The 27,039-nt window shown below is 45.1% G+C and overlaps 1 protein-coding gene across 1 annotated transcript in view; it reads right to left on the bottom strand.

The window, feature by feature from the left end:
• The window catches only part of GCN1 (GCN1 activator of EIF2AK4), a gene marked incomplete in the record, with an annotated part of 339,178 nt that overhangs the window by 152,151 nt on the left and 159,988 nt on the right, over positions 1-27,039 (bottom strand). Inside the window, 3 exon segments of the mRNA XM_030219069.1 lie at positions 1,234-1,314; positions 14,852-15,030; positions 22,829-22,984. Of these exon segments, the coding sequence (XP_030074929.1) occupies positions 1,234-1,314; positions 14,852-15,030; positions 22,829-22,984 (416 nt within the window).

Genomic DNA, 27,039 nt, shown 5'->3' with positions numbered 1-27,039 from the left:
TAAACAGGACACTAAAATTTTTATTTACATTTTATTTTATTTTTTTTATTTAATTTTAAATTTTAATTTTGAGCATCTTTTATCAGGCTGCGCCAGCGGTTCCCACACAGCAATGCCAACAGAGCCCATTCAAATGGGCTTTGTCAGCATTATCACACTGGGAGCCACTAGTGCAACTTAAAACATCCTTTATTTTTATTATTTTATCTTTCATTTTATTATTTTAATTTAATTTTAATAGTTAATTTTTAATATTTTTATTTTAATTTCAGGGCTTCTTTACAAATCCATGCAAGCTATTTGCATGCAGCAAATGAAAGGAAGCCCATAGGAACTGAATAGGCTTCCTCTCATTTGCCATGAAGGAATTGTTAGCATGGCTTTGTAAAAGAAGCCCTTAATTTGACCTCATTTACTAAGCCACGCTAGCAGTTGCAATGCGGTAATGCCAACACAGCCTATTCAAAGTGAATGGGCTGTGTCTGCATTAGCGCACGGCTTAGTAAATGGGGGGGGGGGGGGCTGTTTATTTTTATATTATTTTATTTATATTTTATTCTTTAAATTTAAATTTTAATATTTTAATTTTCTCTTTTACTTTACATTTTTATTTGAATTTTGTTTTTATTATTATTTTTAGGGCCCTATTTACAAAGGCGCGCTATCATTTTTAGCACACGCTAACCATGTAGATGTGTATAATATTCCTATGGGTGTCTACACTAGTGCACCTTTGTAAACATGGCCATTAAACTTTAATATTTTTATTTTAAGTTTTATTTCATTTTAAATTTTGGGCTTCTTTAACAAAGCCACGTAGCTAATGAGAGGAAGCCCATTCAACTCCTATGGGCTTCCTCTCATTTGACGTGGGAGAATCGCTAGCACAGCTTTGTATAAGAAGCCCTATATTTTTATTATTTAATTTTAATTTATAATTTTAATTGTATTTTTTAATTTTAATTATTAGTTTTCCCCTCTGTTTACTAAGCATCACTAGCAGCTGCCCCGCGGCAATGAAGACACAGTCCATTCAAAGTGAATGGGCTGTGTCAGCATTAGTGCACCGCAGCTGACAGCACAACTTAATAAATGGGGTGGGTGGGGGTTCAATTTTATTATTTTAATTTTTTTTTATTGTAATTGCAACTGACCTTGGGTGTTTTGTTGTTTGGTTTTTTTTTTTGCAAAGGTGTGGAATGAAATAAAAACAAAAACAGATAAACAACTAACCTGTAACCGTGGAGAACCAGTTCCAATCACATTTGTCAGCAAAAGTAGCATGTCTCTACGAGGCAGTAAATCAGGGCCATTCTGAAACAAGTAAACAGATAAAACAGAATTTCAGAGAAAATTAAAATAAGACTTCCAAGAAGACATGTGTCACGAAAACGCCTAGCAGTGAACAGTGAACAGAAAAAGGTGAACTCAGCAAACAGGCAACTGAATATGGATCAATTATAAAACTATCTAAACATTTGTTTACTACCTGGGTAGTACAGGAAACATAGGTGCTCACAGGTTATAAAATATAACTGCTCACAGGGCCACAGTAAAGAGATCTTTCTGTCTCTCTCCACTCCCTGGTTGAGACTGGGGAAAGTCCAGTACCTTCAGGCTAGATTTGAAATCCAGGGCCAATCAGAGCCCAGAGCATCAGTTTTGAAAGTAGCTGCCCAATGGTACTGCAGATTGCCTTTCCATAAGTTTAAACTAGAAAAGAGAAAGTTTTTCTGCAACGGTTTTTTTTTTTTTTCAACGGTTTTTTATTCAGCATGTTACACATTAACATACAATTCAAGATTTGATTGTTTAAACAACACAACATGCTTATATGCATAATTCCTCAACTTCTACTATGCTCCCCCCCAATCTCCCCCCCCTTCAATCCTGTGTTATTATGAGCATAGTGTTTATTTCTTTGTTATTAAATGAACTTCTAATTAAAGTATGCAATTTAAATGTTCTCTCTTGTTCATTACTTGCTTTTATCCTAACCTAATCTACTTCCCCCTTTCCATTGCTTGAACTTTAACAGTTGTTATCAATGTCTTTTCCAATTACTTAAATCCAACACTGTAAGTAATATGTACATACAAGCTTCCTATCTAAGATAGCAGTATCTTTGTGAGGAAAAATCATCATCTACGTGTGGTTACTTCAACTAGATTACCCCCCTCTATCCCTGCCCATCTGTAGTTTAAATGATTTTTATAAATACTACAGTTGAATAAGCCTTGCCATATATATCTCAATTCACAACTCGCATCAATCTTTGAAATTACTAAACAAGAAAATCTGATCTAACAACTAACCTTGTGTCCCCCCCTCTTTTTAAACAACTGTCCCCTTCCCTCCCTCTCTATTTTTAAACCAACTTCCCAGTCAACTATAATTGTTTATAAGGATACAATCTCCAATGGTTATAGCTGCGGTAGAGTAGGTCAACTAGGGAGCCCATTAGTTGGGCCTTCAGCATTCCACTCATGTACACTTGCTACCCCCTCCCTCATCTTGTTCGCATGTCCCCGATCCTGTCATTCCTGTTCTCCTTCGTTACCCCACGGTAGCCCATTAAGGACTTGGCTGCGTGTTCTAGGGGATATCACATTTATGTATTTCATCCAAATACTCAAGAATCTCCCTTGTCTTTTTGGTGTCAATCGTGCCCCTCTCGCTTCCCAGAGCATGAGTTGATGGAGCTTGTTCCTCCAGTACCAGTGGGAGGGAGGCATGTCCTTAACCCAATGATTCAGAATACACTTTTTCCCCACTATGCAAGATTTACTCAGGAACAATCGTTCCCCTTGTGTACCTATACCCCACTGCCCCGGAATACTAAATAACATTCTATCAAAGGTGATGGCCACGGGATATCTCAGTACCTTACTCAAGAAATTGCGGAGGCCCCACCAATAAAGTCGGATGCTTCGGCATGTCCACATACAATGCACCAGGGTTGCCCCTCCCTGTTTACATTTCATGCAGGCGTCCGATTCTATAACCTTTGCATGAAATGCCCTTCTGGGTGAGAAGTATGCTCTGTGCACTGCCCTAAACTGGCATTCCTGGAGTTCTGCACTATGAACTATCTTCGATATCCCCCTCACTGATTGTTGTATGTGACGTTCAAATATTTGGTGCTGTACTTCTGCACTCCACCTTGTCGCCACCTCTTGTACTGATCTTGCTGATTGTCCCTTCTCTAATTCCTTACAAAACCAGGACACTGATACTTGGCCCAACGCGTCACCCTCCAGAAATTCTTGCAGCTGTCTCCCAAAACGTAGAGTCAGCCCCTCTCTCGGCAGACTATGTACATAATGAGCTAGTTGATGATATGCCATTATCATCGCCGGCCCCCCTGTGCACCGTTGCATAAAATCAGCAGCCGGTGTCAAGGTTCCGTCCTCTTGCAGAAAACTTTCTAGCAGTTCTGCCCCTGCCCCCCAAGCCTACGAAACACCACATTTTCTCTGCCTGGTGTGAAATCATCATTACCAGCTAAGGGGATCAGGGCACTGACAGTCAGGTCTTGCCCCCATCGCCGTAATAAATCCCTCCACAAATGCCATAGTGGTCCAAGCAGCAGACTGTCTCTAACTCTTCCAGGCAGGTTTCCTTTCCGTTTAACATGCAATAAATACTTCAAGTGCCAGGGGTAGAAAAATGCTCGTTCCAGTCCTGTATCCGTATATGTGGTTGTGTCTAGAACCCAATCCCGCAGGTGCCTCAGGAGACATGCCTGATTGTACTGCCTCATATCCGGTATTCCCAGGCCTCCCTGTCTCCAGTTCCCTATTAAATATTGCCATTTCATCTTAGGCTTTTTACTAGCCCAGCAAAATTGAACCACCAGCCTCCTAAGTGTCATTAATTCTCGTTTTACCAGCCTTAATGGTAAAGCCTGTAACACGTATAACCATCTTGGGAACACTATCATTCGATAAAGTTGTATCCGTCCCATTAGGGACAGGGGGAGCATCGACCACCGGGAAAATTGCTCTTTCGTTTCCTGGATCAGCTTGGTTATGTTAAGATCATATATCAGCCGGGTATCCATTGGGAGTTGTATTCCCAAGTAACGGAAGGACTCCTGCGCCCATCTTAGAGGGAACCGGTCTCCCCATTCACGCTGAAGGTCTGCGGAATTTGCCAATGCCTCCGATTTCAGAAGATTCAATCTGAATCCTGCGAAGTTCCCATATTCCTCTAGACTTTCCATCAAGTAAGGTAAGGAATATCTGGGTTCTGTAAGTAACACCAATAAGTCATCAGCAAATGCAGCTGTCTTAAAGGTATAGTCCCGGATTGTCACTCCTCGAATATCTGTATTGTTTTGAATCTCTCTCAGCAATGGGTCCAAGGTTAGAATAAAAAGCAATGGCGATAAGGGGCAGCCCTGCCTCGTACCTCTCCTTATCGAGAACCAGTCCGACCGCATCCCATTCGCCAATATTTGCGCCTTTGGATCTGCATACAAAGCTCCAACTGCCCTCAGAAAATTACCAGTGATGCCATAGGCCCTCAATACTCCAAACAGAAAGTCCCAATCCACTCTATCAAACGCTTTTTCAGCGTCGAAACTTATTAACAGAGCCGGGACCTGTTCTATTCTTATCCTTTCCAATGCTGCCCATATTCTTCTCATGTTCTTGCCGACCACCCTACCACACGTGAACCCCACCTGCGAGTCCATTAATAAAGATGGTAAGAATCTAGCTAACCTATTAGCCAGAATTTTAGCCAAAACTTTTAACTCAGCATTCAGTAGTGAGATCGGCCTGTAAGAATCTGGGCTATCTGGTGGCTTACCTGGTTTGGGCAGGACACTAATTTGCGCTCTACTGAGATGTATTGGCATCTGTCCTTGCTGTATGACTACATTAAACGCTGCCGTAAGAGGTCACGTGACGCCATGATGCAGGGCTGACGCTGGATAGCTAGGCTCCGCGCACATTCGCCCAAAAATCAGCAAATTCGACGGTCCCGAGGAGAGAAACGGCGCTGTCTGGTGTATGAAAGAAGCGGAAATCGATAGCGATCGATAAAACGGCGCAGAGGCACGGCATGGCGGCGAAAACAGTTCGCAGAGAGAGAGACAAGACTAAGCCGGCCGATGCCAAGATGGCCGACCAGCGTGAGATCGGAGAGCTAGCTGTGGGATCCGCGTGGTTAGCAGAAATTACCGCGGAGGTAACTGCAGCGGTTGAGACAGCGCTGGACAAGAAGCTTCAACAACTTTACGATCGCACAGAGGAGGCTCATGAACGTATTGATAGCATGAGCTTAGAGTTGGATGAAGGCCTGCAGCGCATATCAGAGGTAGAGGAGAGCGTGGAGGCACAGAAGGAGTTAAACAAAGAACTGGAAAAGAAAGTGCAGGATCTGGAGGTTAAATTGGATGATTTGGAGAATCGCAGCAGGCGCAATAACCTGCGCCTGATTGGACTACCAGAATCCTTATTGGATAGGGATCTGCCCAACTTCTTGGAAGGATGGCTGCCAAAGACTTTACATATAGAGGATAAAGTATCACAATTCTGTGTGGAGCGAGCCCATCGGGTGGGGACCACGAGGCAGTCAGGGAACAGACCAAGAGTGGTGATCCTAAAGACTCTTAATTTCAGGCATAAACAATACATATTGGATGCGCTTCGAGGTGGGCAAGCACTTACCTATGAAGGGAGAAAAATCCTTTGCTTCCAAGATTATTCACATCAGGTGCAATTGAAGAGGAAATCCTTCGCGCCATTATGCACGGAGTTATATAACAAGAAGATAAAATTTGCACTCCTATACCCTGCCAAGCTCAGACTCACCATAAATGGTGTAACTCAATTTTTTGAACAGGTGGAGGCAGCTAAAGAATATATACAACAACATGGAGAGCTTAAATGAAGCAGAGGTAATGTGCAGGATGGAACAGCGGCATAAAAGAGGACGCTGGAGATTATATTATAGCTTTATAGTGGAAACCAGATTGGGAGAATATTGACCTGACCTTTTGGATTGAGAACATGACTGATGGACTCTTGATAGATTGGACAGATATATTTCGGGAGTGCGGGTGTTTTTGGAGTGCACCCAAGACAGTGTTCTGGATGTACCTAGCACGTCTCGACGCCATTTGACTGCAGGAGATGACGACATGGCAGAGCTAAATAAACTGCTTTGGGGCTCTTGGAAATGAAGTAGAAGTCAGAAGTCTACAGGGTCTGATCATATAAGAACTAAGTAACATTGGCCACCGGAGGAGTTACACAGGAATGGAAGTGTGAGACAATTAAGATATGATGCTAGAGATATAACACATAAAGTTTTGTATGTTGGGGAAGTTGGGGAAGCTGGGGGAAGAATCAGGAGGGAGGGGGGGATGTGTGATATGTTGGTGGGTGAGTGCAGGTGTTATAGCGTGACTAGTTCTGGGAACAGGAGGGCTAGGGGGGAAGGATAGGGGAATAGGGAATAGAGAGGATACATATGGGAGGGAGGGGGGAGGGATTAGAGGGCGGGAAGTAGGGGAACGATTACCAAAAAATGATAGATGGAGATATGTGAGTGAGTGGAACGTTGAATGGCTGCGACACAGAGTGGTGGGGGTGGTGCTGCTGGGACACCATGTCTACCTGCTTTTGGATAAGAGGCATGAGCGGGGACATGTAAGAGATGACGGAGGTTGATGGGCCTTAAAGTATACTCCTGGAATGTGGGAGGAATATCCTCCCCCATTAAAAGAAAGAAAATCCTTCATAGTCTTAAAAAGAAAAGGGCAGATGTGGCGCTCCTTCAGGAAACACATTTATCAAAGCAGGAGCATGAGAAGCTGAGAACTTGGTGGGTGGGACCATATTGGAGGCCCCGGCAGTAGGGAAAAAAGCGGGCGTTGTTATTTTATTTCATAAAGCTCTACAGGTGGAGGTGGAACAGGTGTGTGTTGATCCTGAAGGGAGGTATATAATAGCACAGGTAAAAGTGAATGGCAATATATGTCTCATTAGTAATATATATGCTCCCAATGTGTATTGTAAGAAATTTTACCATTTAATCATTAGTAAGATACAACACTTCAACGTTAAAAATAAGATAATAGGAGGGGACTTTAATGTGGTGGCGGACACAATGTTGGATAGATCACACGGGACAGCAAGCACGATGGTGGGGGCCGGTAAAGGCATAAAACTGCTATGTGAAACATTGGGAGTGGTTGATGTGTGGAGGGTATTGCATCCAAATACTAAAGACTATACACACTACTCAAGAGCCCATCACACTCAATCAAGGATTGATTATCTATTGATAGATGAAGAGAGCTTCACACATATAGCGGAGGCCGATATTGATCCTACGATTATATCAGATCATGCGGCTATATATATCAAATTTCAAGATAATACCTCACATAATAGACAGTATAGGTGGGCATTTCCTATGGATCTATATAAGGATTCGGAGTTTTGGACTTATATCAGAGCAAAGTGGAAAGAATATTCATTACACAACGCATCTCACAGGCATACCCCGATATTGTTTTGGGAAGCTGGAAAGGCTGTCCTAAGGGGAGAGATAATAGCGTATAGCATCAGAAAAAAGAGACGAAGAGATAAAGAGATCATAAGATTAGGAGATAGCCTGATACGGTTGAGGAGAGCTTACGGACAGCAATCCGCGGACCACCTTCGTGAGCAATTATTAGCCACGCAGACATCTCTGAATGAGCTATTACATCAGCGTGCTAATAAATCAGCAGAGTATTACAGATACCAATTGTATAAGTTTGGTAATAAGACAGGGAGGATGATGGCAGGATTAGTAAAAAGGGGGAAGGGACAGAGGAGAGTGCTAGCCATTCGGACACAGGAAGGGGGATTGGTACATACTGATGCAGAGATACTAGATGTATTTCATGACTATTATGCTAAGTTGTACACTAAGAATGAAAAGGAGGATTTGGATCCAGATATTTATCTTGAGAATGTTAAACTGCCGAAGATAACAGTGCAGCAGCAAGAAGAGCTAAACAAGCCAATAGAAGTAGAAGAGGTCCTGAGAGAAATTAGAGGCAGTGCATTACATAAAGCTGCGGGGCCAGATGGGTTCAGGGCAGAACTGTATAAGATCTTAATGCAAGATATAGGAGAACCACTGGCAGATGCCTTTAACAAGTCGGTGGAATTGGGGGAATTACCGCAATCCTTATGTCTAGCGGATATTATGGTTTTTTTGAAACCAGGAAGAAATGTGATCTTACCAGAATCCTATAGGCCTATATCACTTATTAGCTATGAAGCTAAACTATTGGCTCAGATCTTGGCTGCTAGACTGGCAACAGTACTGACACATATAGTGGCGCCCCCGCAGGTGGGATTTATACAGGGAAGACAGAGTGGGAAGAATATTAGGTTGATATTGGCCACGATGGAGAGAGTGCGAAGAGAAGGAGGGGAATCCCTCTTGATCAGCTTCGACGCCGAAAAGGCGTTCGATCGGGTTGAATGGGAGTTTTTATTCGCATCGCTCAGGGCATATGGCTTTGAGGGATTTTTTACACAAGCGATATCCATTCTGTATAAGAACCCGACAGCAAGGGTGTTGGTTAATGGTACTTATTCACGATGTTTCCCAATAAATCGGGGAACTAGACAGGGTTGTCCTCTGTCCCCCTTATTATTTGCCATTACATTGGATCCCCTGATTAGAGAAATTCTGGGGAATGTGGAGATAGAGGGGATTAAATTGGGACACCAAGAATTTAAAGTTGCGGCGTTTGCTGATGACATTTTAGTCCATTTGGCGAGACCGGAGGAAACGTTGCCGGTGCTGATGGAAGTATTTGCAGAATACGGGGCTTTTTCGGGCTTTAGTTTAAATTTTCAAAAATCAGAAGGACTACCCACTAGCAGCATGGTAAGGGAGAGGTGGAAGGGATCATTTCCATTGAAGTGGGCGGATCAGGAATTTAAATACTTGGGTATAAAATTAACGGGGGACTTGAGAAGATTATATAGAAGAAACGTTGATGAGTTATTAAACTATACAAGGAATCAATTGGATCTATGGGAAGGACTGCCGTTAACACTGAGTGGCCGAATTGGTATGTATGCCATGATGCTGTTCCCGAGATGGCTATATGTCTTAAGACAGCTGCCAATATTGCTACAGATCAAGGATGTAAAGAAACTTAGGAGAATGGTGACTAGATTCTGCTGGGGTGGAAAGAAGGCCAAAGTTAAACTGGAATATATGTATGGGAGTAGGAAAGAGGGAGGCTTAGGGATGCCTGATATCCAACAATATAATTGGGCATGTTTGACCAGACATTTAGCGGACTGGATATTAGATTCAGAGGAACATACGGCGTGGAGTACGGAGTGTGTGCTGTTTGAGCCTTATCACCCCTACTATATGATGCATGTTCAAGGAAAGTGGATACCTAAGGGATGGAGTCAGCATCTCTTGTTACAACCAATGCGACGGGTATGGCGATATATTTTAAAGGGATTAAATAAGAATCCACATTATACAGATCTGCTTCCTCTGGTGGGGAATAGTGCCTTTGATCCTGGGAATACACAACCGAGATTCAGAAAATGGGCACGGGAAGGGATAGTATTAGTGGCCGATGTTATGCAGGATTCGGGGAAGATTATATCTAGAGAGGCCTTAGAGAATATAGTGGGAGCTGAGAATGTGACATGGTATGATTATTATCAATTACATAGTTACATTAAGCAGCTAAATTCTGCTGGATGCGAGAGAGGGATGTATGACTTATTGGTGAATTTATTTCTGCCACAAGGTAGAGAACAGACCTCAATCTCAATACTTTATAAACAGCTGAGAATGATTTTCCCGCCCCGTGGATATGAGGAGGTTGCTCGGAGGTGGTCTGCGGATATGAGAGTGGAGGTTCGAAGCGGAGATATAGCCCAGGCTCTGAAGGAGATAGTATATAAAGTGACCAGTGCACGACATAGGGAGATTCAATTTAGAATTATTATGAGAGCATACTTCTCCCCTGTACAGGCCTACCATGCTGGTAGACTTACAACACCACAGTGCAGCAAGTGTAACTTTCAGAGAGCATCACTTTATCATATGCTGTGGGAGTGTCCGGACATTAAGGAATTTTGGGATAATATTAGGAAATTTTGTGAGACATTAATTCATAAGACAATTAGATGGGCACCTAAAAATCTAATATTGGGTCCAGGGGGGAGAGGGCTAAATCTGAAACATACAGAAGGTATATTTATGTATAAGGCTATAATAATAGGGAAGCAATGTATTATGCAATTTTGGACCCAGGAAAGTGGACCCTCTTTCTGGCAGTGGAGGAATTCACTTCATGCCTTGGTGCTGCTGGAGGCGCGTGAGGTACATCGAAGCCCTAGGAGTAAACAACGATTCTGGGAGATTTGGGAGCCATATGTGCAGGCCCTGTCAGGTAGAGCCCGCAGCTTACTAGTAAACTCACTCTCATTGTAGCTTGGGATAGGGAAGAAGACTGGGTAGAGTAGGCTGGAGTGGGAGGGAGGGGGGTGGGTGAGGTGATGGGAGGAAGAGGGAGGAGGGAGGGAAAGGGGGGGATGTGTGCTGGGCTTATGCTGCAATTGATGGAACTGAGACCAGATAAAGGAATGTGATTTCTGAAGGAAGGGGGTTACATGCAATGAGGGGGGAAAGAGTGTATTATCGTATCGATATGTATCTATTGGTATGAATGGAGGATTCTGAGAGTGATGTTCTGGGTGTATTATGGGATGGCAATGGAACAGCTTGGTAAGCGGAGCCTGGATATGCAAGATGCAGATCAATTTAATTTATAACCAGTAAAGCCTGTTTGAGATACTGACATAATGCAGGATTGCTGTGATTCTCCTGCTAAGGAGTGATGACTTGCTGGCTGACGGAGGCTGATATAATAGAGTAATGGAATGAAGCTAAGTACACAGAACGACATCAGTGATATATATTTATTTTTAAATTTTATTACATTATGAATAAAACCAAGCACACAGAATGATATCAGGGATTTGCATTTATTGTTCACAAATCTCATTGCATAATACTCTGATCACTAATGGATATATTTCAGAAATCGCAGACAGAGATGTTGATAATAGCTATTTATGACATTATTGCTTGCATAAGCCAGGGTTAATTAATACAGTAATTTAGAGGGGGGAGGGGAGGGGGGGAGGGAAGGTGGGGGGGGGGGGGTGGGGGGGGGGGAGAAAAGAAAAATTGATGATAGCGGTTTTGCTGTATTAGTGCAGGATGGCAATGTTAAATGCCTGAGATGTTATGTTAATATGGAATTGTTTTGGAGATGCATTCATCAATAAAAATTATTAAACCTAAACGCTGCCGTAAGCACCGGACTTATCTCTGTGTTTAGAATTTTATAAAATTCATTCCTTAATCCATCCGGCCCCGGTGCCTTCCCTAATTTACTCCATTTGATCACTAAATCTACCTCTTCCACCGCTATCGGTGCATTCAACACCTCTGCATCATCTTCTGAAACCCGTGGTAGGTCCATACTTTGGAAATATGCGGAACTGGGTTGCACTAAATCCTCCTGCTGCGTATACAGTTGACTGAAAAAATCCGCAAAAACTTCAACTATTCCGGCATCCGTATTAACCCGTTCTCCGTTGGCCGCTTTCATGGTGAGGATTTTCTTTGCACTAAGTCTCTTACTGGCGAGCCGAGCCAGGAACCTCCCACTTTTGTTGGCGAATCTATATAACTGGTACTTATAATATATACTCGCTTTCTGTGTCTGTTCCTGTAAGAGTTCATTTAGAGTCTGCTGCGCCTCTAGCAGCTGTTTGCGAATACGCAGGGAATGTCCTTGGCCGTATTGCCTCCTTAGGGCCGTCACCTGCCTTTCCAGTCTAGACACCTCCCTGTTCCTAGCCCTCTTTTTGAAGGCCAGGTAAGATATTATTTCTCCCCTGAGAACGGTTTTAGCCGCCTCCCAGAAGAGAATTGGATCTGTCTTGTGTTGTTCGTTATTTATACTAAATTCCCTCCATTTCTCCACTAAAAAAGAAAGAAATTGGCTCTCTCTATATAGGTAAGCAGGAAAACGCCATGCCCCTAAGATAAGCCTCCCTTCTCCCACCCTAATCTGTAGTCTAACCCAGGCATGATCCGAAATCACTATGGGGCCTATCTGAACTTCTTCCACTTTAGTCATTAATTCTCTGGAGAATAGTATGTAGTCTATTCTAGACATTGTTTGGTGGGCTCTAGACAGGTGTGTGAAGTCTTTTTCTGTGGGATGCAATGTTCTCCACCCATCAACCAGCCCCAGGGCAGCACACAGCCTCGATACTCCCCTCTCCCGTCTGGTCAATTCTCTCCCTGTCGGTTTAGATCTGTCCCAAACTGGGTCGAGAACATCATTCATATCGTCCCCTAGTACTATTGGCACGTCTCCCAATGCATGTATTTTGCGAATAATTTGTGTAAAAAATTGTTTATCATAGTTATTAGGGGCATAGATATTACAAAGCAGCATTGGCTGCCTTTCTAAAATCACTGAAGCCAGGACATACCTCCCCTTGGGGTCTACAACCACTCTTTTCACCTCTACATTAAGACCCTTTCTTATTAAGGTAACTACTCCTCCCTTTTTTCCCACGGCCGGAGCATCATACAGTTCTCCCACCCACCATGTTTTCAACTTAGCATGCTCTTCTCGCGTAAGGTGCGTTTCTTGCAAGAAAGCTACTGATACCTTTTTATCATTCAGCGCTTTCAATATCTTCTGCCTCTTAACCGGGGAGTGTATGCCCCCAATATTCCATGTCATTATCTGCAAGGTAGTCATATCACACCATTCTCTCCTCTGCGATTATCCACATCTTGTCTTCTAATATTCATTAGGCGCCAAAGGAGTGTCCCAGCCTCCACCCCCCTGGCCAATTGTACCACCAGCCCCTCTATCTCTTGAGCTACCCCCAACAGCTTACTCAATACACATTCAATGCTTGTACATACAAACAGGACTATCCCCACCCTCCCCAGCCACCCCCCCCCTTCCTCCCGCTCCCAACCCCCCTCCCCCTTCCCCCCCACCCCCCAACCCCCTCCCTTTCTCCAAACTTCCCATATAGTACCCCTGGGTCTCTAAGTGAGACCATCACGTTTAACACCACTCACCCACCCATCCCTCCTGTAACCGTTCCATAACATCCACCCTGCCCCGACAAGTCCCCAACTATTACTCCTTACGCATCTCAACTTCTGTTAAGTCCCAGATGTCCAAAATAAGTATTCTCAGTCTTCTCTTGGCGTCGAAGACATCGCCTTTCCAGCTTGGACCGTCATTCCTCCAACACATCCTTTCTCCGCCTTCTGGCTAGCGTCACTTGCGCCTTAAATATGTCATTAATACCAAAAGGAAAAAAAAAAAAAAAAAATTGTAAATCCACCGTTCACCACTCAGCCGCTCTTCCTGCCTTATAACCACTCCATCGCCTTCCCGTGCCATTTCCTTCTGCCGCTCATCTGGGCTCTACCGTGCTCAGAAAGGCTTGCGCTTGCTCCACTGTGGTGTAGATCTTTGTATCGGTTTGATACGTGATTCTTAACTTAGCTGGATATTGTAGTGCAAATCTGATCTTTAAGGCGAAAAGCCGGTTACAAATTGGTGAGAATTTCCTCCGCTGTTGCGCTACGGCCGCTGAATAGTCTTGAAAGCAGAGGATTTTTTTATTTCCATATTGCAGCTCCTGATCACGTCTCAGGGCTTGGAGAATGGCCTCCTTGTGTGCAAAATTCAACAGGCGACATATCACCACTCGCGGCCTTGCCTGCTCTTGATGTTTGGGCCCCACGCGGTGAGCTCTTTCCACGTGCAAGGCCCCAAGATCTGCTGGGAGCTGCAATTGCTCTGGCAACCATTTTTCTAGAAAAGCCCTCAAACTGGGACCCTCCAGCGCCTCAGGGAGCCCCACAAAACGGAGATTATTCCTCCTGGATCTATTTTCAAGATCCTCAAGCTTTTCTTCATAGCTAACTACCTGGGCCTTCAGCCTGGTATTTTCCTCCTCTATTGTGTTTACCCTGTCTTCGAGGGCTCCGTGTCTCTGCTGAAATTCAGCCAAGTCTTTATTTATTTGCCCCAAGTGTTCCTGTACCTGAGCTAGTTTGCTGTCGATGGGCCCCAGTCTTTTGTCCAGCAGTGGCTCCATGGCGGTCTTCACCTCCGCTGCCACCTCCGCCACCCACGCCGAGCTCAGGGTGTTCGCTATCGGACTCGCCGGGGCCGCCATTTTGTCTTCACCAACTCTCGTTTTTTCCTTCTCCCGTCGGGCCCCTTTCGCCGCCATGGAGTCTCGATCTCGCGGGCTGCCTCGCTGGTCTTTAGGCTCCCACTATCGTGGTCGCCAAAAAGAAGTCGCCCTTCCTGCGGGAACTCGCCGATCGTGAAGGATTAGTGGGTAAGCTGGCGGGAGCTAGGTTTTCAACACCCGCTCCCGATCATGGCGTCACGTGGCCTTTTTTTTTTCTTCTGCAACGGTTTAAAAACTCAAAATAACAGCCATGTGCTGGCGAATTAGGAGAAATACACTTCATGATTAGAAACCCACTGTTTCATAACAACATGTATTAATCAAAATGTACAAAAAGGTGACCCCAATAAACCAGCAGAACGTAAATGAAGCAATTCAGCATCATTCAAACAGCATATAAATATTAACACCCATTTCCAAAACCTCATCCTAGGAACAAGAAGTTGAATACTCTACACACACAGATTTTTGCAGCCAGCACCACAGTTTAGGCTCCCTGTCTAAATAAGATGTAAGATGAAGCATCATGAAAAACTGACCTCATCCACCAGCCCTGCTTCACCACTGCTGGACCTCAGCTGAGCGTGAACTGTAAAGATCTGGAGAATGTCTACAAGCAAATCCTCTTCCTCTTCACTGTCATTACGTGTCCCCATCAACACCATCCTCAGGAATGGGAAAACATAGGAAAATGCAGGAGCTGACAAAGGAGAAGCAACTGGAACAGAAAGAAAAAGCATAAACCATGGGAAACCTTCATTCCCAGATTCCTGTTACATAAGTACATAAGTAATGCCACACTGGGAAAAGAACAAGGGTCCATCGAGCCCAGCATCCTGTCCACGACAGCTGCCAAACCAGGCCAAGGGCACCTGGCAAGCTTCCCAAACGTACAAACATTCTATACATGTTATTCCTGGAATTGTGGAATTGTGAAATTGGAGGGTCATGAGATAGAAGGAAAAGTCCTATTGTGGATTAAAAACTGGTTGAAGGATAGGAAACAGATAGTGAGGTTAAATGGGCAGTATTCACAATGGAGAAGGGTAGTTAGTGGGGTTCCTCAGGGGTCTGTGCTAGGACCGCTGCTTTCTAATATATTTATAAATAATTTAGAGATGGGAGTAACTAGCGAGGTAATTAAATTTGCTGATGACACAAAGTTATTCAAAGTCGTTAACTCGCGACAGGATTGTGAAAAATTACAGAAGGACCTTACAAGACTGGGAGACTGGGCGGCTAGATGGCAGATGATGTTTAATGTGAGCAAGTGCAAGGTGATGCATGTGGGAAAAAAGAACCCAAATTATAGTTATGTCATGCAAAGGTCCACGTTAGGAGTTACGGACCAAGAAAGGGATCTGGGTGTCGTTATCGATAATACACTGAATCCTTCTGCTCAGTGTGCTGCTGCGGCTCGGAAAGCGAATAGAAATTTGGGTATTATTAGGAAAGGTATAGAAAACAGGTGTGAGGATGTTATAATGCCGTTATATCGCTCCACGGTGTGACCGCAACTTGAGTACTGTGTTCAATTCTGGTCGCTGCATCTCAAGAAAGATATAGTGGAACTGGAAAAGGTGCAGCGAAGGGTGACTAAAATGATAGCGGGGATGGGACAACTTCTCTATGAAGAAAGACTAAAGAGGCTAGGGCTTTTCAGCTTGGAGAAGAGACGGCTGAGGGGAGACATGATAGAGGTATATAAAATAATGAGTGGAGTGGAACAGGTGGATGTGAAGCGTCTGTTTACGCTTTCCAAAAGTACTAGGACTAGGGGGGGCATGCGATGAAACTACAGTGTAGTAAATTTAAAACAAATCGGAGAAAGTTTTTCTTCACCCAACGCGTAATTAAACTCTGGAATTCGTTGCCGGAGAACGTGGTGAAGGCGGTTAGCTTGGCAGTGTTTAAAAAGGGGTCAGACGGTTTCCTAAAGGACAAGTCCATAAACCGCTACTAAATGGACTTGGGAAAAATCCACAATTCCAGGAATAACATGTATAGAATGTTTGTACGTTTGGGAAGCTTGCCAGGTGCCCTTGGCCTGGATTGGCCGCTGTCGTGAATGGGATGCTGGGCTCGATGGACCCTTGGTCTTTTCCCAGTGTGCATTACTTATGTACTTAGATACAGCACATTTCAAGGAAGGAAAATAGGAGGGGTAAAAAGGCTTGAGTAAAGAATCAATCTTACTAACAAAGAATAAAGAGAGATCCTCTACTGATGGAGTAGGGCAAGATGAGCTAGGAATTGGCGGAGACAGCGTTTGTTGGTAAATTGAAAAAAATCTTTAGAGGGATTTGGCGATTTCAAAAGTCTATTGGCAATATATGATCTTTTTCCCCTCCTAAGGTGGAGGCTATATACACTGTGAAGAGTCCCGCATTTCTGTAAATCAATGGTGGATTTGGATTTTTTCCAGAAACTCTCAGTGTGACAATGTCTGCATTTAAGAGCTCTAATGTTAGCCGTAAATCAAGGTTGGCCACAAAGAGGTTTGGATGCTAAAAGTCTTTTGGGAATAATTTTATTGAAGCCCTGCTCAAGAATGGAGTGCCAGGATTCAATTAGTTCGTTCAGAGATGCTGCAGAAAAATAAGAGGAACGGCAACAAGGTAAAATTATGTATAATCATACCTGATAATTTTCTTTCCATTAATCATAGCTGATCAATCCATAGACTGGTGGGTTGTGTCCATCTACCAGCAGGTGGAGATAGAGAGCAAACTTTTGCCTCCCTATATGTGGTCATGTGCTGCCGGAAACTCCTCAGTATGTCGATATCAAAGCTCCATCCGCAGGACTCAGCACTTAGAGAATTACACCCACGAAGGGACACTCTGCCCAGCTCACCACCGCCGAAACGGGGGAGGGGAATTAACCCAGCTCATCCCCACACAAGTGGGGGAGGGGAATCCGTCCAGCTCATCCCCGCGGAGCGGGGGAGGGACACCACACCCGCCGATGCGGGGGGATCTGGCTTATCCTGCAACCGCAACCGCGGGAGGAGCTGACTGACCCTAACACCGCCGAAGCGGGAGGGGTACAAAGCTGCCCTACAGCCGCACGAAGCGGGAGGGAGTGCCGGCAGAATTTATGTCTCAATCCAGCCCCGTAAAACGGAGGGGAGAGGAATGCAGCAGCTCACTGTAACACAAACTCGTCTCAACTCTTGAAGAATCCAAGTGAAAGAAGAACTTGAACACGAAGTCCTCCTGAAGTAACTGAAGGCTAAACTTGAACCTAAAATTCAACCAGAATATAAACAGTACAGATATCTGGGAGGGGCTATGGATTGATCAGCTATGATTAATGGAAAGAAAATTATCAGGTATGATTATACATAATTTTACCTTCCATATCATCAAGCTGATCAATCCATAGACTGGTGGGATGTACCGAAGCAGTACTCACCCAGGGCGGGACATAGAAATCCCTGACCTCAACACTGAAGCTCCAAACCGGGCCTCCGCCCGTGCAGCCACAGTCAAACGGTAATGCTTGGAGAATGTATGAGCCGAAGCCCACGTTGCCGCCTTGCATATCTCTTCCAGGGAGACAGATCCGGCCTCTGCCATCGAGGCCGCCTGAGCTCTCGTGGAGTGAGCCTTCAGCTGGATAGGCGGCACCTTCCCCGCGGCCACATAAGCCGCTGCAATGGCTTCCTTGACCCATCTTGCCACTGTAGGCTTAGCAGCCTGCAGACCCTTACGAGGACCTGCAAACAGGACAAACAGATGATCCGATTTCCGGAAATCATTGGTCACTTCCAAGTATCTGATGATGACTCGTCTCACATCCAGATATTCAAGAGCGGAGTACTCCTCTGATTAGTCCTCCCTACGAAAGGAAGGGAGACAGAGCTGCTGATTCACATGGAAGCGAGAACCAATCTTGGGCAGGAAGGCAGGCACTGTGCGCATAGTCACTCCTGCCTCAGTGAACTGCAGAAAAGGCTCTCGACATGAGAGCGCCTGGAGCTCGGAAACTCTTCTGGCTGAAGTGATAGCCACCAAAAAGACTGCTTTCAACGTCAGGTCTTTCAGAGATGCCCTCGACAAGGGTTCCAAAGGCGGCTTCTGCAATGCTCTTAGCACCAGGTTGAGATTCCACGCAGGCACCACTGAGTGCAGAGGAGGGCGCAGGTGATTAACTCCCTTGAGAAAGCGAAGCCAGGGAAGCACCCTTCAGGCGGCCCCTGAAGCAAGCCAGAGCCGCTACCTGGACTTTAAGGGAACTGAGCGACAGGCCTTTCTCCAGACCTTCTTGCAGGAACACCAACACTGAAGAAATTGGAGCAGTGAATGGAGAAAGTGAGCCTGCTTCACACCATGCTGCAAAGATACGCCAGACCCTGGCGTAAGCAGTAGAAGTAGAGCGCTTCCTCGCTCTCAGCATAGTGGCGATGACCTTGTCTGAGAAGCCCTTCTTCCTCAGACGCTGCCGCTCAATAGCCAGGCCGTAAGACCAAAGGGAGAGGGATCCTCCATCACCACGGGACCCTGATGTAACAGGCCCTGCTCCACTGACAGCCGCAGAGGATCGTCGACTGAGAGCCTGAACAAGTCCGCATACCAGGGACGTCTGGGCCAATCCGGACCCACCAGGATTACCCTGCCGGGATGCTTTGCCACCCGGTCTAGCACCCTGCCCAACATGGGCCAGGGCGGGAACACATAGAGGAGCTCTTGTGTCGGCCACTGTTGGAGAAGAGCATCTACTCCCAGGGATCGAGGGTCCCGTCCTCTGCTGAAAAAGCGCGGCACTTGGCCATTGGCCGATGACGCCATCAGATCTAGGCTCGGCTGGCCCCAGCGCTTCGTGATGTCCAAGAACGCCTGAGCAGATAGTTGCCACTCTCCGGGCTCCAAGGTATGGCGACTGAGAAAGTCCGCCTTGACATTCATGACTCCGGCAATGTGGGCCGCTGAAAGCTGCTCCAGGTTCGCTTCCGCCCACTGGCAAAGACTCATAGCCTCCTGGCTAGAGGGGCGCTCTTGGTACCTCCCTGGCGGTTGATATAGGCCACAGCCGTGGCATTGTCCGACAGGACCCGTACAGGCTTCAACACCAGTACCGGGATGAACTCCAATAACACCAACCGAATGGCTCTGAGTTCCAGGAGGTTGATAGACCACTTGCCTCTGCAGGAGACTAGAGCCCCTGCGCTGTCCTTCCCAAGCAGTGGGCTCCCCAGCCCATCAAAGAGGCGTCTGTCGTGACGACAATCCACTCCGGGGTCACCAGAGACAATCCTGCAGACAACTTGTCTGTCTGCGTCCACCAGCTCAGCGCCTTGCGCACTGCTGGGTCCACGGGAAGGCGCACAGCATAATCCTCCGACATCGGAGTCCAGCGCAGCAGCAGAGATAGCTGTAGTGGTCTCATATGAGCCCTGGCCCAGGGCACTACTTCCATCGTGGCCGTCATAAAGCCAAACAGCTGCACGTAGTCCCAAGCCCGAATAGGAGAGGCTACTAGGAACTAGTCCACCTGAGCCTGAAGCTTGACAATCTGATTGTCTGGCAGGAACACTCTGCCCACTTGGGTGTCGAATCGAACTCCCAGATACACCAGGGACTGAGTCGGGCGCAGCTGGCTCTTCTTCCAGTTGATGATCCATCCCAGGGAGCTCAAAAGAGCAACTACCCGGTCCATAGCTTTGCCGCACTCTGCATAAGAGGGGGCTCGGATCAACCAGTCGTCCAGATAAGGATGGACTTGTACTCCTTCCTTTAGCAGGAAGGCCGCTATGACCCCCATTACTTTGGAAAAGGTCCGCGGAGCAGTAGCCAACCCGAAAGGGAGGGCTCTGAACTGGAAGTGTCGTCTCAGGACTGTAAAACGCAGAAAGCGTTGGAGATGAGGCCAGATGGGAATATGCAGGTACGCTTCCTTGATGTCCAAGGAAGCCAAGAACTCTCCTGCCTTCACTGCCGCTATAACAGAGCGGAGAGTCTCCATGCGAAAGTGCCTCACTTTCCAGGCCCGATTGACCCCTTTGAGGTCGAGGATAGGCCGGACAGAACCTCCTTTCTTTGGAACCACAAAGTAAATGGAGTAACGTCCCTTGCCAATCTGATTTTTTGGCACCGGAACGACCGCACCCAGGCGGATCAGGTTGTCCAAGGTCTGCTGCACTACCACAGCTTGACCGGAGACTTGCAGGGAGAGAGTACAAACCCGTCTCTTAAGGGTTGGCAGAACTCTAGCTTGTAGCCGCCTCTGATGACTTCCAGCACCCACGCGTCTGAAGTTATAGTGGTCCACTCGCCCAGAAACGAGGACAGCCGTCCTCCAATCTGCACTGGGGCGTGGACCAAGGCCCCGTCATTGGGTACGAGACCCTGGGGGAGGACCGGAGGGAGCACCTCCGGGACGGCGGTCTCTGCGAAAGGAATGCTGCTTGGGGGAGAAATTCCTCTTGAAGGAAGAGGGGGCAGAGGAACCCGACTTGCCCGGGCGGTACCGATGGGCTTCCTGCAATCGTCCTCTGGAGGTATCGGGACGAGTACTAACCCGAGCCCTGACCTCTGGTAATTTCTTGCCCTTAGACGTGCCGAGATCGGTCACGATTTTGTCCAGCTCGACCCCAAAGAGCAGCTTGCCTTTAAAAGGCAATCTAGCCAGGCGGGATTTAGAGGCGTGGTCAGCAGACCAATGTTTCAGCCAAAGCCACCGCCGCGCAGAGACTGTCTGAGCCATGCCTTTAGCTGAGGCTCTCCAGACATCATACAGCAAGTCTGCCAAATAGGCTAAGCCCGATTCCAGGGCCGGCCAATCAGCCCTCAAGGAATGATCCGAGGGGGAAGCCCGCTGCACCATAGTCCGGCACGCCCTGGCCACATAGGAGCCGCAAACTGAGGCCTGCAAACTTAAAGCAGCTGCCTCAAAGGACGACCTTAAGGCCGCCTCCAATCTTCTGTCTTGGGCGTCCTTTAGGGCCGTGCCACCTTCCACCGGCAACGCCGTTTTCTTAGTCACCGCAGTGATTAAAGAATCCACGGTAGGCCACAGATAGGCCTCACGTTCACTCACAGCCAAAGGATAGAGGCGGGACATAGCCCTAGCCACTTTAAGGCTCGTTTCCGGGACATCCCATTGAGCCGCAATTAAGGTGTGCATGGCATCATGCACGTGGAAGGTTCTAGGCGGGCGCTTCGTCCCCAGCATAATGGCAGAGCCAACAGGGGCTGAGGGAGAGACGTCCTCCGGAGAGGAAATCTTCAAAGTGTCCATGGCCTGTAACAACAGGTTGGGCAAATCCTCTGGGCTAAAAAGCCGCGCTGCAGAGGGGTCATCCGCTCCATCCGAGCGGGGATCTATCTCCTCCAAGGAATCCGCAAAGGATCGTTGGGAGACCTCAGACACGCTGCCCTCATCTACATCGGAGGAGACAAAAGTCCTCCAAGGCCTGGAAATCAACCCGAGGGCGTTTACCTCTGGGAACCTCAACCTCTTTATCAGAAGAGGGAGCAGGGGCAGCGTTTGCATGAGGAAAGCCTGATGCAGCAGCAAAACAAACTCGGGGGAGAAACCCCCCAGACTGTGCACTTCCGCAGCCTGGGCAACAGCCCTAGACGCACTCTCAACCGGCGCTCGCAATAGCGGGGGAGAGACATGCTGCGCATCCAAAATGGCGTCCGGCGCGAAACTCCGTGAAGGAGCCGCGCGGGAAGAACGGCGCTTAACTTTAGCCGCTTTTGTGCCGTCGCCCAAATTAAGGGCGTTCATGGCATTAATGTCTCCAACCTCAAGGGCGGCCCCGAAGAAGCCGTCCGAGCCGCGTGGCCGGCCAAGATGGCGGAGGCGAGGAGCGGGGGATGGGCGTTTATGGCGGGAAAAAAAACCGCCACGCCGGAGGAACGACCGGGACATTCATCGGTCACTAAACTATCACCCATCAAGGGCGAATCAGGTTGTAAAACCCCCGCATCCCCTCTAGAAGCGCTCCAGCGATCCGGGGAGCGACCCTTTGCGCCCTCGCCCTCCGACGCCATTGCCACGAGGAGAAGAATCGGGGAACCCCCTGCCCGCTATAAAAAGGTAAAATTACCTGCTTGCCGCTCCGAGCTGTAACGAACTGGTGTCCCAGTGAGTAGCTGCAATGAACGTTTAAAGAAACGTCGAATTAAACGCCTTTAAAGACGTTTAAAATTTTTTTTTTTTTTTTTTTTTTTTTTTAAACGGAGCCAGCGGGAGGGGGGAGAAAAGGAGGGACCTAGCACCACCAGGTTTGCTCAAAAGAGCCCTCAACCCCAGGCACTCAACAAAACCTAAAAATTAGGCTTGGAGGCCTAGCCAGAGCTGCTGCTGTGTGTGACCACCACCTGCTGAGATAGAGAACATACTGGGGAGTTTCCGGCAGCACATGACCACATATAGGGAGGCAAAAGTTTGCTCTCTATCTCCACCTGCTGGTAGATGGACACAACCCACCAGTCTATGGATTGATCAGCTTGATGATATGGAATGTTCATTTATTTTGAATCATTGTTCCTATCTTTACTTACCAGGCTCCCCCCTTCCTGATCGACCTGGGATAGTGTGAGTGTGCAAGAGCTTCACAGCTCGACCTACAGCAGCATGCAACTCCTCCTGGCACCAGCTCTCATCTAATTCACACTCTGGCTTCAGCAAACGTAATGTCAAATGACCCACTAAGGTACCTGTAAAACAAGAAGAAACTGAAAGTCTCAGTCTTTGTATAGTTGTAATGTACTGCCTAATTTATGCAGCAAGCAGAGGCAGTGGAACACATTTTTGTTTTGGACAGGCCCAAACTCTGCCTCCAGTTCCCACCCAAATTTACATTTAGTCAATTGTATGTATGTATGTATTTATTTTAATTTCTATTTTCCACTCTCTCAGAGTACATAGTTAAATACACAATTTAACAAAAATTAAACATACAACATATGAGAAAATAAAATAATATAAAAAATATAAAAACTCAATCACTCATCCAATCACAGCATAGTCAAATACAAGAAGATCTTCACTTCGTCTTTCCAATATTCCTGTGCCAAGAATTGGAATGTCCTGCCAAAACACTTAAAACTGCAAATGGATCACCAACTGTTCAAGAGGCTGCTGAAAACCCACCTATTTGGACTGGCCTACTTCCCTTACACTCTTCTAAATCATTAGCCCCACTTATTTACCCCTGAAACTGTTATGCCCCCTTCCCCTCCCTTGCCCAATTTTTGTCTCTTACCATTTCTTTTATTGTATTGTCATTTTTACTTATCCTGTGTTAGCCACATTGTGTCTGCATGCGTGGGAAAATGTGGGGTAGAAATGTACTATAAATAAATAAATACAATTCTTCTTTGCTCAATCAAACAGGCAGTAATGAACCTCCACAATTAGACAGAAATAATATGTCTCACTATCTCAGGGCTTTCATTTAAAAATATCTTTCTGACGAATACCATAGAATACAGGATCGTTCTCTTTATAAAAAACATTTAATCTTGTACTCTCTTACTGAGTATACTAAGTCTCTCAATCCAATAAATAACATGGATATTATCTTTAGAAACAAGAAGTAGATGGCTTTTATATTTCTCTGTCTGCTTTTATAAGCCTCTGAATTTATTTAAATTGTATTCACACACACACACAAAAAGAATACGCAATCGTGTGTCAGAAATTATCCTATTTTATTTTTATATTTATTTATTTATTGCACTTGTATCCCACATTTTCCCACCTATTTGCAGGCTCAATGTGGCTTACAAAGACCTGTTATGGCAACGCCATTCCAGGGTAGACGATACAATTGGTGTTACAAAAAGATTAAGGATGACAATATATTTATCAAATGCTTCTTTAAATATTATGTTTGTGCTCAGACTAGTGTCCAAATCAGGATATTCAGTTTTTGGATATACATATTCAACTGGGAGCTCAGGGTTTTAATTCAACTATATATAGGAAAGATATGGATAGAAATTCATTGTTATATTTTAAAGTCATCATCCCAGAGCCCCAAAAAGAAGGAATCCCTACAGGGCAGTTCCTGCAGCTTAGATGCCTCTGTTCCAATGTTCAAGAATTTTGTGTTCAGGCAGATTATATGTGTGACAGAATTTTGCAAAGAGGGTACCCGAGGAGTACAGTTAAGCAGGCATATAAGAGGGCTTTGTACGCTAACTGAAAATTGTTTACACAGAATCAAAGGAGAAAAGAACAGTGGTCACTGGTATGTGGTCTATCATACTCCACAAAGACGTTGCAAATAAAAAAAATATCTAAATAGTGGCATGTTCTGAGGTTATCACTCAGTATTTGAGGGACTGTCTACAGTACCATATAGGAGAACCACAAATTTAGAGGACATGTTTAGAGTCCGGGTACAAGGGATGTCAGTTCAAGCAGCGCTCTAGTAGGTCACCACAGATGCGGTCATTGTATATATTGTAAACATGGAGTGTTTCATCTGAACATCCTAAATCTGGTTTTATATACAGGATGCGATCAGCCACCACGTGAGAAACTGCTCGAGCTGTGTATTTGATCCAATGTCCATGCCACCTGATTTACATCAGACATACTGTTAGAAAAATAAGATTTGTGTGGGAGAGCACCTTAGTAATATTTGAATTAATAAACAGGAAGCTCCTCTTGTGGAACACTGGAGAGAGAAGAATCATAATTTGGTTTGCAATTTTTAGTATTACAGCATATATGAATACCGTGGGGTGGAGATGTGTGTCACATTTTGCAGAGAAACGAACAGCGTCTTATATATCAGTGGGACACTGTAGTCCAGAATGAACTGAATAAAGAAGTCAAATGGGGAAATGGAAATGTGACTTGATATACCACCTTTCTGAGGTTTTTTGCAACTACATTCAAAGCGGTTTACATACATTCAGGTACTTATTTTGTACCAGGGGCAATGGAGGGTTAAGTGACTTGCCCAGAGTCACAAGGAGCTGCAGTGGGAATCGAACTCAGTTCCCCAGGATCAAAGTCCACTGCACTAGCCACTAGGCTACTCCTCCACTTTGATATGACATTTTTATGTTAAAAAGTTTAAATCCTTTCAGCCAATTATAGTTTAAAGACTGGTTGACATCACAAGCAGGAGACGTGGCTATATATATAAGCCACCATTTTTTGTCTGTTAGAAGACAACATTCCGGACTGTGAATCTAGACAATAAGAAAAAGTATAGGTTTGTTAGGAAAGATTATTAATAAAAGTATTATGATGAAATGTTTTGAAATTATGCTCAGATATAGGTTTTATTTTTTGTAGGTAATGGCTTTCAACCCCCTGATGAAGCGATCGTGAAACACAGGATGTGTCGGGGTGAATCTGTTTATAAATTCAACTTTCACAGAGTGGGTGCAGAGGATCACCAATTTCCTTCGAAAACCATCTAAGTGGCATCAAAGTTGCATCAAGTTGTTGTTACAGGTTAATTAGCACAAGTTCTTCATTCAAGATAAGTTATTTCGTTTACAACATTGCATTGCCTAAATATGAAACAGCTTTGCGACCGAGATAGTCATCATTATAAACAGTGAACTTATGAGATGATGGGAAGGATGGTGGCCCCTTTTCACATGTGGTAATTTGGGTGCTAGTCTGAGCATAGATATAGTATTTAAGTAAACATTTGATAAATATATATATATAAATATAAAAATAAAATAGGATAATTTCTGACACAGGATTCTGTATTGAGAAATAATATGTCACCAATCATTCATTCTAACATGTGTTAATATTGTATGCTTCCTAGAATAAAAAGTCTTTAATGTAATCTTAAATTCAGATTTTGCAGAGATCGAATATTATTCGACAGGGCATTCCACATTTGTGATCTTTTTATATAAAAAAATAGAATTTCTATATTCATCCACGTATACTGAAAAGAAATGATGGTACATCCAGTATATTTGCCATCGATGATCGCAAGGAGTGCAAGGGTTTGTGTAGATGTAATGAAGAGGCGATAGGAGAAATCATACCATTCAGCACCTTAAACACCATCAGTAATACTTTAAACCAAATTCAAGATTCAACAGGTAACCAAATGAAGAATTATAAGTGGAGTAATATGTTCAAATTTAGATATTCCAAAAATTATCCTTGCCACTGCATTCCATGCTGACTGAAAAGCCTTAAATCTGTTAGAAACCCCTGTAAGTCATATAGAGCAGGTTTGTCCAAGTTCAATTCTCAAGGGCGACAAACAAGCCAGATTTTCAGGATATCCCTAGTGAATATGCATGATGGAGATTTGCATATAATAGAAGTAAGTAGTGGGCAAGCAAATCTCTCCCATACATATTCACTAGGGATATCCTAAAAATCTGGCTTGTTTACAGCTCTTGAAGACTCAACTTGGACAAGTCTGATATAGAATAAAATGATTCATCCATGAGGGACATCCTCAAATCAATCAATAAAATACCCAATAATGGGTACAGAACAGAAATAGAATTTTTTTTTAAACTCAAGATAAAAAAAAATCATTCTATTCAAACAAGTGTCACATCAGCGACAGCAACATAAACTCTCTCCAGACACTGTGAGAATTAACACAAAACCTTGCAAATAGGCACTTAGCAGCTTACCATACCAGCATCAAATCCAAGGACTCCAAACACACTAACCCTACTTATGGAAAGAAAGCAATGCAAATATTACATTACACCAGTACACCTCCAGTTAGAAAAAGAGAACAAATCGGACTGCAATGAAT

This window comes from Microcaecilia unicolor, chromosome 11 (genome assembly GCF_901765095.1).
Source record: "Microcaecilia unicolor chromosome 11, aMicUni1.1, whole genome shotgun sequence".
Classification (NCBI taxonomy): domain Eukaryota; kingdom Metazoa; phylum Chordata; class Amphibia; order Gymnophiona; family Siphonopidae; genus Microcaecilia; species Microcaecilia unicolor.
The sequence above is the reverse complement of the archived record's forward strand: the minus strand, read 5'-3'. Positions and strand labels throughout refer to the sequence as shown.